At 33.0% G+C, this 18,577-nt stretch overlaps 1 protein-coding gene across 3 annotated transcripts; it reads left to right on the forward strand.

Moving 5' to 3' along the window:
- Positions 1–8,750: 8,750 nt before the first annotated feature.
- Positions 8,751–17,618, forward strand: LOC126693610 (DNA-(apurinic or apyrimidinic site) endonuclease, chloroplastic). Of its 3 annotated transcripts, none has more exons than XM_050389650.1 (12): positions 8,751–8,944; positions 10,067–10,256; positions 10,341–10,441; positions 10,644–10,723; positions 10,917–11,168; positions 11,336–11,685; positions 13,413–13,520; positions 14,014–14,151; positions 14,226–14,273; positions 14,771–14,851; positions 15,804–15,963; positions 17,216–17,618. In XM_050389650.1, exons 1-12 carry the CDS (start codon positions 8,895–8,897, stop codon positions 17,335–17,337), a joined length of 1,680 nt encoding a protein of 559 aa, XP_050245607.1. In that variant the 5' UTR covers positions 8,751–8,894; the 3' UTR covers positions 17,338–17,618. The 3 variants fall into 3 exon arrangements, with proteins under 3 accessions (XP_050245607.1, XP_050245608.1, XP_050245609.1); XM_050389651.1 differs by having other exon boundaries at positions 8,753–8,944; positions 11,369–11,685; XM_050389652.1 differs by having other exon boundaries at positions 8,779–8,944; positions 10,075–10,256.
- The last annotated feature ends 959 nt before the right edge of the window (positions 17,619–18,577 follow it).

Raw genomic sequence — 18,577 nt, forward strand, 5'->3', positions numbered from 1 at the left:
TGTTAAAATTATCTATACTACTCTTTAACTTCACCTGTTTGGATTTCTCATTTTTTTTTTAATTTAAAAATGCCCCTACATCCTTATTTTTAAGTAGAGACAAAACTAAAGGACAATCTAGTAAAAATGCAACTCTAACTCCCACTAAAACATTGCCTAAAAAATAGGACCACTCTCCTGTTGATTTTCAAATTACTTCATCTACTTATAAATTAGATTCTCAAAATAAAAATTATAATATATAAAAAAACACAGAGTTTTTTTTTTTTTTTTTTTTTTTTTGCTAAAAAAAAAGCCTTATTACACATGCAAAGCGCATGTGATGAGGCTAGTTCTAAGTAACATTTTTAAAACGAGTTTAAAGGAATTTGTATTTATATCACCCAAATATAAGAGCACTCACATTAATCAATTTATAATAGCATAAGAAGTAAATTTTGCACATCCAACTTAAAAAATCACCCACATCAATTTATGTAAACTTATGTAAATTTGAATTGTTGCTATAGTATCACGTTTATCATGCCAGTTGAAAATTTTAAATTGGTAATATATGTATTAACCCAACATGATAAATATGTCAAGCATGTTGTCGTGACACGACACTACATAACATGCTTGACATATTTATCATGTTGGGTTAATACATATATTACCAATTTCAAATTTTCAACTTGCATGATAAACGTGATACTATAACAACAATCCAAATTTACACAAGTTTACATGAATTGAAGTGGGTGATTTTTTTAAGTTGGATGTGCAAAATTTACTTCTCATGCTATTATACATTGATTAATATGAGTACTCTTATATTTGGGTGATATGGATACAAATCCCTTTCAACTTGTTTTTAAAATGTTACTTAGAATAATTTTAACACTAGTTTGTAGTGTTTATGTATGAAAACATTCAATAATAGTAATGATGAGCTAGTCTTACTTAAGTGATGACTTAACCCAAGTGGACCCATATACCCACAGTGGCATGTGGAGATTAGATGAGGTGGATTGGTTATGTGTTTGACTATGGGAAAAGCCTTATTTTAAAATCAGATCGGACTGGTCAGTTCAACTGGTTCAATTGGGAATCGGGCACTAGTCCAGTCCAACAAAATTGGGGACAAAAATGATTTTTTGACCATTTCGGTTTTTAAAACCATGGAAAAATGTTAAAGAATAAGGATACTAAGGGTTTATCTAAAAAAAATTCTTCTAAAAAAGAAAAAGAAAAAAAAACTATAAAAAAACTTACAAAGGGATGCAATAAGATTATTATTGGAACCTCGTCAATAATGTAATTTAATATAATAAGGACATTTTTTTAACAACATTTTTTGTCATATGTTTAAAAGAAACCATCTTAGTTTATAAAGCTAATATTGTAAAACTTGTAATATCATTCGCATCACTTGTTGACTAAAGTGAAGAATTGTAGGAAGAGAGGAGGGTTTTGGGTTCGATGCTAAAAGACAACATTTAGAGAGAGAGAAATCTTCATATTACACTCTGTTTGTTTCAGCATTAATATTTTCTGGAAAATTGTTCATTTTCTAGAGAGTATTTTCTAAAAAAACTATCCCATTTTCCGCTATTTGGTAATAACCTTGAAAATAAGCTTGAAAATGTTTTTTGGTGTTTGGTATCTACAGTGTTTATAACATTTTTTTGTATAATTTAAAAATATGTATAATATGTGTATTGTATAAACCCACCTAATGTAATCAATATAAATAAATAAATAAACCAATAATGAATTTGGTTTTCAAATTAAAATTTTGACAACAAATACAATTAAAATTAGCTATCAAATTTTAAACAGTACATAATATATATATATAAACTATACTTCTCATAATTCAAAATAACCATTATAACCTTAAGTTCCATTTTAAATAGTACAAAATGCCATAGAGGCCAAATAGTTTTACTGGCAAACTAATCCAATAAAAATAGTTTGATAAATACCAAAAATTATTATAGAACTATTGACCAATTTGTGAGGAAAAAAAAACCTTATCAAAGAATGGCGTTATAGAGGGGAGAAGAAATAGGGAGAAAAAAGATAAGAGAGGTAGATAGAGAGAGAAATTTGTGGGAAGAGAAGAGGCCAGAGGGGGTGATAGAGAGGATGTGAGAAGAGAGAAAAAACAAAAGGAAGAGAAGAAGTGAGAGAGTTTATCATGAGAAAAGACTAAATGAGCGAAAGAAAATATTGTTTACTAGGTCAAAAGAAGATAATATTTATAAGAGTTATGCAATGTGTGAAAGAGAGATTGTTTTCCAAAATTTTTTTTTGGAAAACAACCTATAGAAAATAAGCCTTATTTTTATAAGAGTTTTCCATTGACTAAAGATAGTTTTTTGTTAACCATTTTTTTTTTTTAATACTATCAAACACTAAAAAATGTGGAAAACTATCTTTATATAAAGTTTTCTAGCAAAACAATTGAAGTGAGAATTAATAAATTTGAAAGAAATGCGTCAATGAATTTTTAAATTTTATGTCTATGATTGTTCTATAAGTTTTTTTTTTTTTTTTTTTTTTTTAGAAAAAGATTGTTCTATAAGTTAATTACTAAATATTACCCCAAGTCTAAATTTAAGGCTTTCTTAAAAAAAAGTCTAAAATTAAGGAAATTGAGTTTGTTTGTTTTTTCAAAAAATGGCAAAGAAAATAAAAGAAAACGGGTTTATCCATGTAGCCCACATGTTAACCTAATCCAACCATTGTTTAAACGAGTTGGGTATTGGTTGGCCCTTTTTTTTATGGATCCAAATATCCCCTATTTATATCTTTCGAATTTATGTGGGTTAATAAGTTTGATTCCAAGTTAATCAAATTTATCAATAAATTTATTCTGCGAAAAAATTGATCATGCTGTCATTTTCAAGCAATTGAAGACAACCTCTATTCTAATCAATTGGCTATGATGATTGATTTTTTTTTAAAAAAAATTGAGATAGAAATCATATTCTAACTTAATCTAAGTGTATATGTATATGAAATGATCTTCTAGAGACTTGAACCTCGGTCCTCAACCCCCTACCCCCACCCCATAAGAACTTATACTTGTGGAGTGATTACCACTCCAATGGTGCATGGTGGTAGGACTGTGAATTAAGAAGAGTGGATTTTGATTTCTCATTAATAATTTCAATAAATGCTAAAAAAAATGGTAATGAAAAATATTTATTTAAATGTTGATGATTTAGCAAAATCCAATCTATTTATTTCAAAGTGATTGAACGTTTAGAAACTTTATGGTGAAGTTATCCTAAAAACTCTTGAGATTCATAGTATGAGGACTATCATGGTAAGCTGTATTTAGGTTTTGAGACACACATATTTTATCATCTAATGAGTATGAGAAGTAGCTTTAGGTTGTACAAGAATATATTAGAAGACAAGCTATTATCAATCATTTTCATTATCCATATTGACCCGATTTATATCTCTAAACTACCAATTACAGGTTAGAATTAGGTTGTTATGTGAAAATCATAATTTGACGGACAAGAGATTACAAATATGATGTACATGGGGAAGAAGTAAAAACAAACATGCATGCATTTTTTAGTTTTGGTAAGAAATTAAATTGATGGAATATATGGATAGTTAGTTGTGGGCCATCAAATTGCATTGATCATAAAATGGCATGTTAGGCATGTCTAGCATGAAAATTAGAGGGGCCTTTTTTATTGGATTCAGATCCTCTAGATTTCCAAAGGTATTCTGCCAAATAGATTTTCTTAAATCTTAACCATTCTTTAATGATTTAACGGTCTAAATTTTGCCATGTCAGCATTCCACTAATAATAATCTTAATTGTTTTGTTTGTAACATTATTTTATTGTTTTAAGAGTATTGTTAGTAGAATGCTGATATGACAGAATCTAAATTCTTAAATCATAAAAGAGTGGTTAGGATTTAAGGAAATATATTGATATAGTATCTTAAGAAATTTAGAAGATCTGAATCCTTTTTTATTTGGTAGCTAGTTGTAATGTAATAAACTACCATTTATTTTGTTCCAAAATTGCAATAAATGCTCAAATAAGTTTCCAAAGTTGACATTACTTGCGTGCCATGCTTTTATTTTGAGTATATGTTCTCGGGGCATAAATACCCTTCTTGCTAGCCCTGCCTACTCATCTCAATTCTCAATTCTTAATGCCCTTGTTATGGCTTCATCTATCTCCAAGTGCTCATCTATATCCCATCTTCCGTTGCCAATCCCAACCAATCATCCTATTTATCCACTCCTTCAAAAATCAAACGTAAATATGGTCTCAAAAGAGATTATTGGATTGTCAAATCGGGTCAATGATTTACCAGAAGAAATTCGTATTTCAAATAGAATTAAACATACAGTTGAATTGTAAGTATTCTTTAATGTTGAAGAAAACAAACATATATTTCTTTTTCTTTTTTTTTTCTTTTGCTAATGTTATTAGTAGGGACTGCTATGCCCTGCTTAAATGGTTCTCTAAATGGTCTTGGTTTTAATTTTTTATTTTTGCATGGCCGCTGCCCTTATTTTCTGTTTCCAAAAATAACTTTCTATTTTTGAAACTAAAAAACTTGTTTGGCAACCTAAAATAGATAGAGAACAAAAACTGTTCTCAAAACTCAATTTGTGAAGAAAACTGAAAACATGTAAAAGACTATTTTCAGTTTCTAATTTTTAAAAGTCAATGAAAACACGCATTTAATTTAATGAATCTGTCTCATTTAATGAGTTAGCATTAGAGTTCAAATCTTAGTAATAACTTATTTTAGAATTTTTTATTTTTTTCTTCAAAAAACTATCTTTTGAATTTCAACTAACCAAACATGTTTTTTATTTAAAAAATAAAAGAAAATTGTTTTATCTTCATATTCCCAAAAACAAGTTTTTGAAAATAGAAAACAAAAATTGTTATCAAACATAGCCTTAGTTTTTGAGTCTAAACTCAAGGTTTTTTCTTGTAAAGAAAAAAACATAGTGGTGTGCCATATTGAAATAAAGTAGTATTATTTTAAAAAAAATTGAATTATCAGAATAAAGTGGTTTTTTTTTTTTTTTTTTTTTGCTAACAAAAATAATAATGGAATTATTTGTGTTACTTGGACCGGGTTGGACCATGTCAATAATGGACTAAATAATCTGCTCAGCCTTTTTAACTGTCTCTCATTTCTAGGCTAGGCTAATTGAAATCGCAGTTCTCATTTTCAGGTTTTGCATCTGCATGCATATGACACAAGCCAAGGGGTGAAGAATTATCACTTCTAATCTAAAAAAGTGACCATTATTTTATGCATGTTTGTGTATTTTTTTTTTTTTTTTTTATCCCTATCTTCTTCTTTCTCAAAAACTCCTTAGAGGACCTTCTGTAACTTGCAAAATCAACATTTTTCACTTAAAATCTTTTCTATGATAATCGTTTCTGAATTACTTATCCAAAAAATTGGTGTATGATTTTTCTTTGCAGTAATCAGACGAAGAGAAGCAGATGTCTGTCTAGAAATGCACATTCACTAGGCAGACGATGTCACTTGGGGTGGTATGTCCTGCTCCATAGTCCTCTTATTAATGTTAGCTCTAATGTATTATATTATATCTGCATATCAATTCTTTGTCTCATGTTTTTCAGCTTGTTTACTATTTATAATCCACTAGTAGAAAAATAAGCAGCTTTTACAAACGTATAATCTTCAATGCAGGGTTGGTCCAACAGTGTTGACATAGTAAATCTTGGGACCCAATTTAGAAGTGAGAAAGGAATAGCATTTGTTAACTTGAATAGTTAATCTCTGAGCCTGTTATGTACTGATTTGTGCCTTATGTGCCTGATCTAAATAGGGAATAACATATTTATTCAATAAAAAACACACTATTTGTTCTCAAAAAAAAAACACACTATTTAAATACTGAACCTCATCTCAAACCCGAAAGTAATAAATCCGTATAATAGGAGTTAATTGAAAAAAAAAAAAAAAACTTGCGTTCCTCAATCTTCAAACTGTATGGACTATGGAAGGCTTTTTAATCAATTTGTTTTTGTCAATTTTTTTGGACGTGAGTGGATACATATTAATTTGAACCTTTTTAAGTTCCAATCTTATTGAACAATAAAGACTCTCTAGTAGTATAGTTGTACAACAGCAATAAAACAAAGACTTTGAAGTGCAATCTTTTTTATCTTTTGTTAAGTTTGGCCATTCGGTCTTGTGATAGGCATTGATATAATTCTTTGTAAACTGAAAAATGAAACTACTATCTCGCTGTTACAGCCATTATGAGTGTCTTTGATCCAATTATTTCTATTCATTGAACATTCCTAATATCATATGCTTGGTTTTAAGATGACAGGTCTTAGAATAAATCTATTAATCAGAACAATGAGCATTCATAGTATTTCTTATTTTACTTCTCTTTTTAAAGCGAATCTATTTGTTTACCATATATTAGTTTCTTGGTCCTACTGATCAGAATTTTTATTTTTTGGTTATATACTTATATTTGATAAATGCTTGAGGGTAAGCACAAAATTGTGTTTAGAAATTTCTTTATCATTCTCTATCTCTGTACGTCATATTTAGACTGTTGATATCTGCGAACTACATAAAATTGTATCATTTTTTAACCAGGATCCACAACTTCTGAACACATCAATTTAGTGCTATAGATATATAGCTTGTTTCAATCAAATCAGGATTCAGACACATTGATTTCAATTCCACTACATATGGCAACAAGAAAATTTACTAAATTTTCTTTTCTCTCATCCTTTCACTTTCAGCATTGATACTTCCATCTCTTTCTCCTAGAGCACAATATAAGCTACACACTATATAGATATAGCCAGGCGTGATAAGCTCGGAAATCCATGGAAGATAGGATCAAAATGTCTAAGGCTAAAGCTTTTAAAGACGCAATAAGCCCGGAAATACCATGGAAGAAGGGATCTTATTTATGAAGCTATGGCCTATGAGTGTGGTATAATTGGAAAATCTCGCAGAGAAGGGATCAAAAACATTTGACAAGCCTCAGGCCTACAGCCACGTTGAGAACTTCTTAGCCACTGTTTGAAATTCAAGTGATTGCCAGAGAGAGGTCCTTGTATTCATCTAACTAATGTAAGTAAGGCCATCATTTGTTGGAAGATTTATCTCTCTAATTAGTCAAGGCCAATAATTACTAAGCAATTAAGATATATTTTGCCACGCCAATGTTAGAGATTCTTTTGTATGAATCATTCCATGGATTCATATTCTGATGTTCAGTAGATAATTTTAGTTTTGAATTGACTCTCCCTCCCTCCTCTGCTCAATGTAACATTCGTCCCTTATGAGTTATGTTAAAGAAACTTCTGATGGTACATAATCTGGACTTGCTCCAAATGTTGAATGTGGACCATTATTGGGGAGAAACTGCATGATAAACAAGTTGTATTTGGGTGATACAGATACAAATCCCTTTCAACTTGTTTTTAAAAAATGACCTAAAATAATTTTAACACTAGTTTGTAAACCGTGTTTATGCATAGACATAATCAATAATAGTGATGATGAGGTAGTCTTACTTAGATGATCATCTCAACTTTTATGCTGAGTATTATGAATCGATCACTTAGCACTTAAATTAAGAAAAATATATTGAACATGTGGCACACAATTAGACAACAATTAGAAATTAATTTGGATTATAATTGTGCTTCGACTTTAATATATAATATATATATATATATATATATTTTGTAAGCATATAAATTATAATCATTATAAAATAAAGTTTAAAATAAAATAAATTTTATCTTCCAGAGGAAATCCTCTACATTTTGAATGAACACATTTTAAGATCCAAATTAAATATTACAAATATAAAGTAGTTTCATCATGTCATTTAAAATTTAAGATGGCATATTCCCATTATGAGAAGAAATAAAATCTTTACTTTAAATGGAGTGTTCCATTTCAAATGGAGAGGGTTCTTGTCCTCACTCCTCAAATGAAGATTTACCAAGTGATAAAAGACACGTTAAAAATCTGACATGGTCTATAATAAACTAATCGAAGGACAAATAGACGGAATAACAAAATGAGTTCTTCTATGTGCATAACATTTTCACAAGTTGAGGCGTCCTGGCACCTCATACACACTAGGGCTCATCACAACTGAAAATAAAATAGAATCAGAGAAAAAAGATATTACACCCAGGCCCATCACCTCACACTCACACACACCTGAATAAGTTTAAACATAGTAAGTTCACAATATTTCTCATTACTGCTGAGGCAGCAAGTTATGATTTGTGTACAATAAACATGATACCAGTGAAACCTATTAGATTAAATGAATAAATTCATCATCTCCTGAAAGCTTAAGTTTTTGAAAAAATTGGTAATTTGACAAAACTAATGTTACACTAATCACAATTTGACACCTTAACAAGTTGTAATTAAGCTTCTAACTTTGTTGTGTCCATAGCAATGTTGCATAAACCCATGGCCACCTCAGCTTCATGTGAAAATGTTGTGAGATTCTTTGTGTTCATATACTTTCTCTAACTAAACTAATATATTTTGAAATTTTTATTGACAAAATTATTAACTTTTTAATACTTGAGGTCATAGTTATTAAACTCGGACCGGCCGGACCAGGTAGACCGTAAACCCGGTGACCCAACCAACGTTCAGGTAACCGAGTACCTCTACCCACAAAACACAACACAACCCAACCCGACAACATCGTACAGAGCACGTGACAGTTAGTCCTCGAACTCGCCACTGACTTCACTCAAGCCACGCCTACGCACTTTGTGTTCTTTTGGCGGTTCTTCTTTCTCTTCTTTAGACCATGTTGCTGCTAACCTACGCCCGTCACTGCTTAACGTACGCACCCCCGTCCGATGAAGCCAGCATTGCAATTTGGGCTTAAGACTTCCACGATTCTTCCTGGGTTTGTCTTTCCCTTTTTTTTTTTTCTTTACTTTTATTAATATATCACACTGAATATTTTTTTTTTCTTTATTGGGTAGGTTTCAGTTTTCATATATGATAAAATTATAATAATTAAGAAGAAAAAAAAGGCCTGAAATTTGAGTTTTCGTTCCTCAAGTTTTAAAAAGTTAATAATTTTGTCAATAAAAATTTCAAAATATATTAGTTTCGTTTGAGAAAGTATATGGGCACAAGGAATCTCACAACATTTTCACATGAAGCTGAGGTTGGTTGTGAGTTGTGGTGGCCACGGGTTTGCGAAACATTGCTATGAACACAACAAAGTTAGTAACTTTTTCACAACTTGTTAAGGTGTCAGATTGTGATCAGTGTAACATCAGTTTTGTCAAATTATCGATTTTCCCAAAAACTTAAGCTTTCAAGAGATGGTGAATTTATTCATTTAATCTAACAAATTTCACTGGTATCAACATGTTTATTGTACACAAATCATAACCTGCTGCCCCAGCAGTAATGAGAAATATTGTGAAATTTATTGTCTTTAGACTTATTCGGGTGTGTGTGAGTGTGAGGTGATGGGCCCGGGTGTGTGATGAGCCCTAGTGTGTGTGAGGTGCCAAGACGCCTCAACTTGTGAAAATGTTGTGCACATAGAAGAACTCATTTTGTTATTCCGTCTATTTTTCCTTCAATTAGTTTATTATAGACCATGTCAGATTTTTAACATGTCTTTTATCACTTGGTATTTCTTCATTTGAGGACAAGGATCCTCTCCATTTGAAATGGAACACTCCATTTAGAGTTAAGATTTTATTTCTTCTTATAATGGGAATATGTCATCTAAAATTTTAGATGACACGATGAAACTACTTTATATTTGCAATATTTAATTTGGATCTTAAAATGTTTTCATTAAAAATGTAGAGGATTTCCTCTGGAAGATAAAATTGGTATCTTTTGAATTTTTCAGAGATGAATTTTAATTTGAGGAGTAAAAATATAACTTGGACTACATTTTAGGGACAAGAAGTATATTTTAGCCTTTAAGAGAAGAGAAAAAAAAGAGCTAAATTCCTAGGAGAAGAAAGATTTACATCTGAACTGACTCAGGAAATTGTAGCATTGCAGTACTTCCAAGGAATTTGAGAATTGGAACATTGGTTTCTTTTAGAGTAAGTGCAATGGGGTCTAAGCGATCCCTCTCGAATTCATCAGTGCCTGTCTCATCTTCGATAGTTGAGGACAAGAAAGATAAGAAACTGAAAGGGTCAATCAGTACAAACCAAGATTTGGAGAAGGGTGCTGTCAAGGTTGTTTATTTTTGCCTTTGTTCTCTGTTATATGTCTTATGGTCATTCTGAATTTGTATTGATTAAGATTTGTTTGATATGTAGGAAAATGGTGTAAAAAGCTCTTTAGGTGAGATTCAGAGATTTAAGGATGACCCAGCAAAAATTGAGACAATGACAGTTCAAGAGCTTCGAAGTACATTGAGGTAAGTAGAAGTTTATGTGCTTTGTGAGTGAAATGCCGTTCATTGTATTTTTGAGAATTATTGACTTTTGGAAATGGTCTCTATTAGTATGCTTTCCTGTGGATGATGATATTAGAAATGGGTTATTGATAAATAGGAGAAGGTACATTTCAGCTGTATGTCTTGTAATTTTTAGTGATTTATTATGATTTTGATTTGTCAGGAGTATAGGGGTTCCTGCTAAAGGAAGTAAACGCGACCTTGTGTATGCTTTGAAGTGTTTCGTGGACACAAAAATAGATGGTATTCCTACACTTTATACTGGCATCATGTATTTTGGGTGTTGAGGACATGTAACAAAAACAAGAGAATTTTTCTAGATAATCAACTAGTTATTCCAAGCTTTCTATTCTATTCATCGTTGTTCTCTAAACCCTATTGGTGTGCATAGGCGATTTGCTTATTTATAATGATTAGAAGTTTCTTACATTTGCAGGTGAAAATTCTCCGGTGGTAGAAGAACATGTATCCTACGTTTCTGCTGAAAGTATGTCAATACAAAGTAAGGTTAAAAATTTATCTGAGGAAGAACATGCTGAAAATGTCAACACTGATTTGGAGGTTCCCTCTCTTCCACGGCACAAGGGAAGAATAAAGAAATCTGTAGCTGAGGGAAATGCAGTCAAAGTTGATGCTAAAATGGTCACTATGAAACAAAAGCTGTCAACCAAATCTGATGGGGTTTCAGGTGCTGTAGAATTTATAAATTTTTTTTTCCTATCGAGTCTAGTAATGCTATGAAATGATAAAGATTTCTGGAGCTTATCTCTCTCTCTCTCTCTCTCCCTCTCTCCCTCTGACCCTCTCAATGGTGTGCTTTATTGTTAATCTGTGTCTTCAATTCGTTTAACTTAGATGGTGTGATTGTGCCGGGGTTATTGTTGTTAGGTGGGAAGTTCTCACAGGCAAAGAGAACTTCAGAGATTGTTACTGAAGCTGTTAACGGTGATGAAGTTAATTTGCCCGTTGTAAAGACTGAACCATGGACAATTCTTGCCCACAAGAAGCCTCAGAAAGGTTGGATCCCTTATAATCCGAGAACCATGAGGCCTCCACCTCTTACCAGGGATACAAAGTATGTGAAGCTTATGTCTTGGAATGTCAATGGATTAAGGGCTTTATTGAAGTTAGAGGGGTTTTCTGCACTGCAACTTGCTCAAAGGGAAGATTTTGATGTGCTGTGCTTGCAAGAGACCAAATTGCAGGCAAGTTTATAAATGCATATTTTGTTTCTTGAGGTTAAAAACTTCATGTAAATGATAAATCAAGGCCCTTATGTTCATTAGAACAAATGACATGTTTCAGTAAGTTTGAGTTTTTGGTTAATTTGCCCCTTAGATAGCTATTAAACTACCACTTATCCAAAACTTTTAGAGTTGATAGGAAAGGGTGAATTTAATCACATAACTACTATTTTTTGACATTCTCCCTTACACATGGGTCCAGACTTCCCCTTAAAATGGTGTCCTACACATGGAATTTTTGAACTTTTTAAATGGAGGTAGAGTATAGACATGGTTTGATTTGGGACTATTTCTTTAATACCATGATAAATCACCACTTGTACTAAAAGCTTAAACTAATATAAAGGATGAATTCAATCACTTAACCATTATTTTTCTAACAATAAACATTGCAGAACATTTATGCTAAGAATTTGGAATTGATTACATTAACATGTTCTTGGATATAGAGGATTCACTTAGGGTAGAAAGCAGAAAGTTGGGAGAAAGAATTAAGTTATGTGAATCTTAATTTACTTTCAAATTGTGATCCATACTAATTCCCCCCCGCCTTCCACCCACTCCCTTTCTCTGGATGGTGGTTAGATTATCAGGAACAGTTCTGAAGCTATCCAACCGTTACCAATACATAGTACTAAGACTATTTTTGGGCACTAATTTAAGGTGATAACACAAATGCACACTTGAAAGAAGTGGTAATGGTTAATCTATTATTGGAAGAGCCAGCCAGATTAAATTTTATTAGTTCTTAATGCATGAGCTAAGTCTTGACTGGAGAACACCCCCCCCCCCCCCCCCCCCCAAAAAAAAATTTTTCTGGTAAAAGCAGCAAGGAAATGTTTAAGCACCTTATGGTGCACTGCCATGTCCTACTAGAATTAGATGAAGTACTGGCAAGTAATTCCCATATCATATGTTAGATCATGTCAGACCCTGAGCTTGGTAGTTAAGAGGCAGTTTCTCTTTAGGGGAACTAGAATATTCTTTTCAAAAAATTTCTTACCAAAGCTTGTGTTCTTCTGATTTAATTTTGAAGCATTTGTTTGGCTCATAATTTGTTTGTAATGTATATAAATTGAAGTTTGAAAAGTAGTGAACATTATTCACACACTTGGTGGTCTTAATTACCTCTGCATCTTCCTTTAAATTCAGTAAAATAGTAAAAATGTAAAATTGTGCTACCCTAGTAGATGGGATGTATACAAGAGAAAGCCCCAATTTTTTTTAATTTAAAAAAAATTGTTATCTAAAATTCATAATATCACAAAATTCCAATTATTTTGAGAAGAAAGTAAAAAATTAGTTGACATCCGCTCGTAGAGCAATCTCAAAGATAAAAACTTCAATTTCCTTACTAACAGCTCATTCCTTTCAAAAAGTTCTCGCGCTCCCTTTCTCTTCAAATACTCCACATTAAACCCAAAGGAATGAACTTTTTTTTTTTTTTTGACAAGTCCCAAAGGAATGAACTTTCAAAGTTCAATGTTATGCCATTTGCCAAAATGTCCTTTCCAGCTCACCAGTAGATCAACCTCGGTTCTTGGCGTCACTCACTTAACTCCAAATACACAAAATACAAGGGTTCTCATTTCCCAAGCAATGTAAACGTAAGAACAAATGATTATTTTATTTACCTCTACATCTTTATATGATTGTCTCCCTTTTTAACTGCACTTTCATGGAAACAGGAGAAGGATGTTGAGGAAATCAAGTATCTCATAGATGGCTATGACAATACCTTCTGGACTTGTAGTGTTTCCAAACTTGGTTATTCTGGAACAGCAATTATATCAAGGGTATGGCTTTTCTTTCCCAAGAACAGGCTGTCAATTTATATCTTTAGAACATCAAGTAGATTGCTATTTATGTGATTTTACAATGTGCATTTCTTCTTTTAAATTTTATTATTTTAAATGATTTCCTAAGTGAATAAAAGTAAATTGAAAAAAAAAAATTAATAGATAACAATGAGTTTGATGATAACCCGGAAATTTCTCTTGTTAATTTGAGGATTATCATGATAAAGCTGTGACCTTGAGAAAAGAACCATGGTCTCCACTGCTGCATAGTATATAATTTTTCTGCAACCAAGGTCTTGCACACCAGTCGTTTTTTACTAAACCTGTTTGTAAATGCTAATAAATGATTAACTGGATTTATGAATGATGTTTTTCATTCTTCCATTCCATGAATATCTGCTGCCTCTTTATATAAATTGCAAGAAAACCTTTCGCTTTTAATAATAATCTTTGTTTGTTGGTTTCCGATAAATTATCACTTTTCTGACAGGTAAAGCCACTTTCAGTCAGATATGGCCTAGGCATATCGGATCATGATAGTGAAGGGCGGCTTGTGACAGCAGAGTTTGATTCATTTTATCTGCTTAATGGATATGTCCCTAATTCTGGAGATGGCTTGAAAAGACTGGTATTTGACCTCAAGCATTATATCACTCTTAGTTGTTTTCTTTTCTGGACTAATGACTGTTCTTCTGATTCTAGTCATACAGGGTTACAGAATGGGACCTGTCTCTGAGCAATTACATGAAAGTAAGCATGCTTTTATGTGTCCTCTCTCTCTCTCATAGATATTTTTTATGTCATTCGTTGTATGTTCCATTTCCATGTCTCCTAGTTTGTTTATTCATGCTGCTCTCAGATTTTTGTTTTTGTTTTTTCCTGCTTTTAGATACAAGCAGATTCCTTTGTTGTTCATGTTGGATGTATCTCACTCTGTCATAAAAATAAAATAATCCCAAAAATAAAGTTTTTTGGCAGCGTACACTATTAGATTGAATGATGGGGATTGATTTCTCTACTGAAAGCTTAGTGCTCAACAATTATATGTCTTGATGAGTTTTAATCAGATAAGAGTTTACCTAAAATATAGTTTTAAACAGCCTATGAGCTTAAAAGCAACAATGCATGAAATGCATACATGTGCGTAAGTGTATTATTATTGAGGTCCAAAGTTCTTTGTTAACTATTATTTTACTTAGGTTTATGGTAAAACTTAATGCTTATGGTGTTTTTCATGCTTGATACAGGAGCTGGAAAAGTCAAAGCCTGTCATTTTGACTGGTGATCTGAATTGTGCTCATGAAGAGATAGACATATTTAACCCTGCTGTAAGTGATCCAGATTTTCATGTTGTGTATGAATCCCCCCTGCCTGGTATTGAAACCTTGGAAAATGGATGCAGACCAAGAAAATATTCCAAAAACACTCTAGTAATTTTAACCCCAGGCTGTCAAAAGTAGAAAATAAGGATAAAGAGATGATGTTAATAAGATCAAGAGCCTGTATTGAAGATGCAGATAGTTCTATCTTTTCTCACTCCCATGTAGCATTTTGGTGTTTAACCTTTTAAGGGGTTGTTTCTTTAAAAGCCTGAGGCTTTTGATTTTCTTCCTCCTGTATTCGCAGTGTTTACATGTTAAATGAAGATTTCTATGATTATTTATTCATATATTTATTTAAGTTTATGACAATTGAAAACTTGTAGAGCAAGAAGAGCTGTTTTGAAGAATTTCAAAATTAGCATATTTATTTAAGTTTATGACAAGTGAAAACTTGTAGAACTAGAAGAGCTGTTTTGAAGAATTTCAAAATTAGCCGGAAGAGATGAGAAATATCTGTAACATCTTGCCATGAGATATATAACCTTTGGAGTACCTAAGATATATATTCCAAAATGCAGCCCAAGGGTGATTTTCAGTTTTGGTTCTTCTTTGATATAATAAACAGCAGTTACAGTCCCAACCAACTAGAAAAAGTGTGTCTCCAAACAGCTTTGGAGGAAAATTCCCTCAACCCACAACATGGTGATTGATAAATCATCCATATGTACTTTTAGTCATATGACCTATTTAATGAGTTATGTAACTTGTTTAATAGAATACACACGGATGGTTTTATGTTTTTCCACGTAATGGGTTGGAGGAGATTCCTTCAAACCAGTTTGGATGAATTTTTGTCCCATAGCTATGTTGTAAACTTGCTGTGGTTGGCTTATTCTAGCATTCAGTGTCAGTTTCAATTCCAGAGTTACAATTTCTTTATTTTTGCATCAATCCATAGGGAAATAAAAGAAGTGCTGGGTTTACCGATGAAGAAAGGAAATCATTTGGGACAAACTTCTTATCAAGGGGCTTTGTGGATACATTTAGAAGGCAACACCCAGGCGTTGTTGGCTATACTTACTGGGGTTATCGGCATGGTTTACGCAAAACAAACAAAGGTATTCCTCAGCCAACATTCATAAATCTAGTTGTTATTTTTCTCTCATTGACTTTGATATTTCAGGAGTACATAACTCCATCCTTCTATGATTACATTTTGATTGTAATTTCGTTCCAAGGATGCATATATCCTTAAAAAAGTATTTTGAAACCAAATCACAGAGGTCGGGTTTCAATCTTATGATGCATTGAACAATGAACCTATAGCTTTGTAAAGATTTCTCAAGGTTTAATTTTTCTGGTACTTTCATTATATTCTACTTAGGCTGTGTTTGGTTGCCGTAAAATGTTTTCCGGAAAATACATATTTTCCGGAAATGCTAATTTCTGGAAAAGGAAAATATTTCTGTGTGTTTGGTTGCATTTCAAAAAATTTTCCGGAAAATATTTTCTAGTGTTTGGAAAAGAAGAAAGGAAAACACAAATCAGAAAACACAACTCAGAAAACACATCCAGAAAACCCGCCGGCGCGAAGGCGATTCGCCGGCGCGAAGGCGATCTCGCCGGCGCGATCGCGTTCGCGAGATCGCGATCTCGCCGGCGCGATCGCGTTCGCGAGATCGCGATCTCGCCGGCGCGATCGCGATCTCGCCGGCGCGATCGCGTTCGCGAGATCGCGATCTCGCCGGCGCGAACGATCGCGAAGGCGAGATAGATCGCCTTCGCGATCGCGTTCGCGAGATCGCGATCTCGCCGGCGCGATCGCGTTCGCGAGATCGCGATCTCGCCGGCGCGAACGATCGCGAAGGCGAGATCGACGAACGATCGCGATCGTCGATCGACGATCGCGATCGTTCGTTGACGATCGCGATCGACGAACGCGCTCGTCGCTCGTCGATCGACGAGAGACGATCGCGATCGTCGATCGCGCCGCTCGATCGACGATCGCGATCGTGCACCGCGCCGCTCGTCGGCGCGATCGTCCCTCTCTCTCTCTGATCTGGGCTCTCTCTTCTCTCTCTCTCTCTCTCTCTCTCTCTTTTTCCGGAAGTAAAATGAAGTGAAAATGAAGGCAGATTTCATTTTCCGTGGTCAAACGGAAAATTCGTGGTCAACCGGAAATGATTTTCCGGAAAATAACGTTTTCCGTGACAGCCAAACACCGAATTTTCCGGAAAATCATTTCCGGAATTAGTTTGAAGTCAATTCAAACGCACCCTTAATGTGTTTAAATCAGTATTCCCATTGTCCCAAGCCTCTTGAAAAAATTATATTTGTTCTTGCATTTAACTGGATTTTATTTTGTTACAGGGTGGCGGCTAGACTACTTCCTTGTCTCAGAATCCATTGCAGACAAGGCTTATGACTCATACATTCTCCCCGATGTTGGCGGTAGTGATCATTGTCCTATTGGCCTTATCCTTAAGCTTTAGCTCACCCTGATGGTAGGAGGGCTAGTAGCAATTGTTGCCCGCTTGGTGCTTGGCACTTGGCCTCGTATTCAAACTTTTAGTTTTTCCGACCTGTCAAATGCGATATTTTGGGGTTGTTAATATTCTTTTTGGCTTAAGATTATGTGATCAACCTAAATCAGAACAAACAGAACTTAGTAAGTAGTTAATGGTGGAGGGGTACAAGTGAAAATTTTGTAGAGCTTGTTTTGCCACTGTGCTAACAATATTTCAGGTGTTCTAATGGTTTTTACATTAATTTAGTCTTTTGTCAAGAAGCTTTTATTATTATTATTATTTAAGATTGCTGTAATTTACACAGGAGGTTGAATTATGGAATATTTGTAGTGGGTAGAAATTGAAAAGTCATCAAAATTTGAGATTTCCTACTGTAGAAACCATTCATTGACAATAACTGTATCGCCCAAAAATAAACCTAGCATCTTTTGAAGTACCTTGAGGACTTGATCCAAGTGAGATCTTGGACCTAAAAAGAGGCATATTCTATGCGGTTGGTGTATGCTTTACTCTCACGCTAGTTAATAATATACTAGCAATAATTATGTCAAGCACCAAGGTTTCCTTTCACTTCTGAAGTTGTCAAAAGTCCATTTTTTAGTGTTAACAACTAACAACATTGTTGAGCATTCACAAAATGGCCATGTTTTCTATTATCGGATTATGCATGATTCTCTTGTTATTATTATATAAACCAAAGCTTGAAATTTAAAATTATATGTTTTATTTTTTAGAATCATTTTAAATTATATGTTAACTGTATTATTTACATATTAAAATTAGGTAGAAATGTTTTATATATGATTGTGATTATTCTTAATCGCACTTGTGCATATATAAGGAATTACGCATATATAAGGAATTATCGTATAAGCTATTTTTTTTTTGGGGTTGAAGGAAAGGAATTATAAGTTAGTTTGAATGAAAACAAGTTTTAAGCATAAAATATTGGTCAAATTACACTTTTGGACCTCCAATAATACAAGCTTCATCCTTATATAATTAATTTTGTTTCTCCACTATTAATTGTATTTATCTTGTTTCTTGATAAGGAATATTTTGATTTTAACTTTCAAATTCAAGTCCTTTTTAAAGATGATTGAGAAACTCTTGGTGCATACCAAAATCTCTTAATATTTTCACAACACCCTTATTTTGAATTGTGGTGAGTTTTGATATTATCTATTTTTATTTTATTTTATTT

This window comes from Quercus robur, chromosome 7, assembly GCF_932294415.1.
Source record: "Quercus robur chromosome 7, dhQueRobu3.1, whole genome shotgun sequence".
In the NCBI taxonomy this organism is placed as follows: domain Eukaryota; kingdom Viridiplantae; phylum Streptophyta; class Magnoliopsida; order Fagales; family Fagaceae; genus Quercus; species Quercus robur.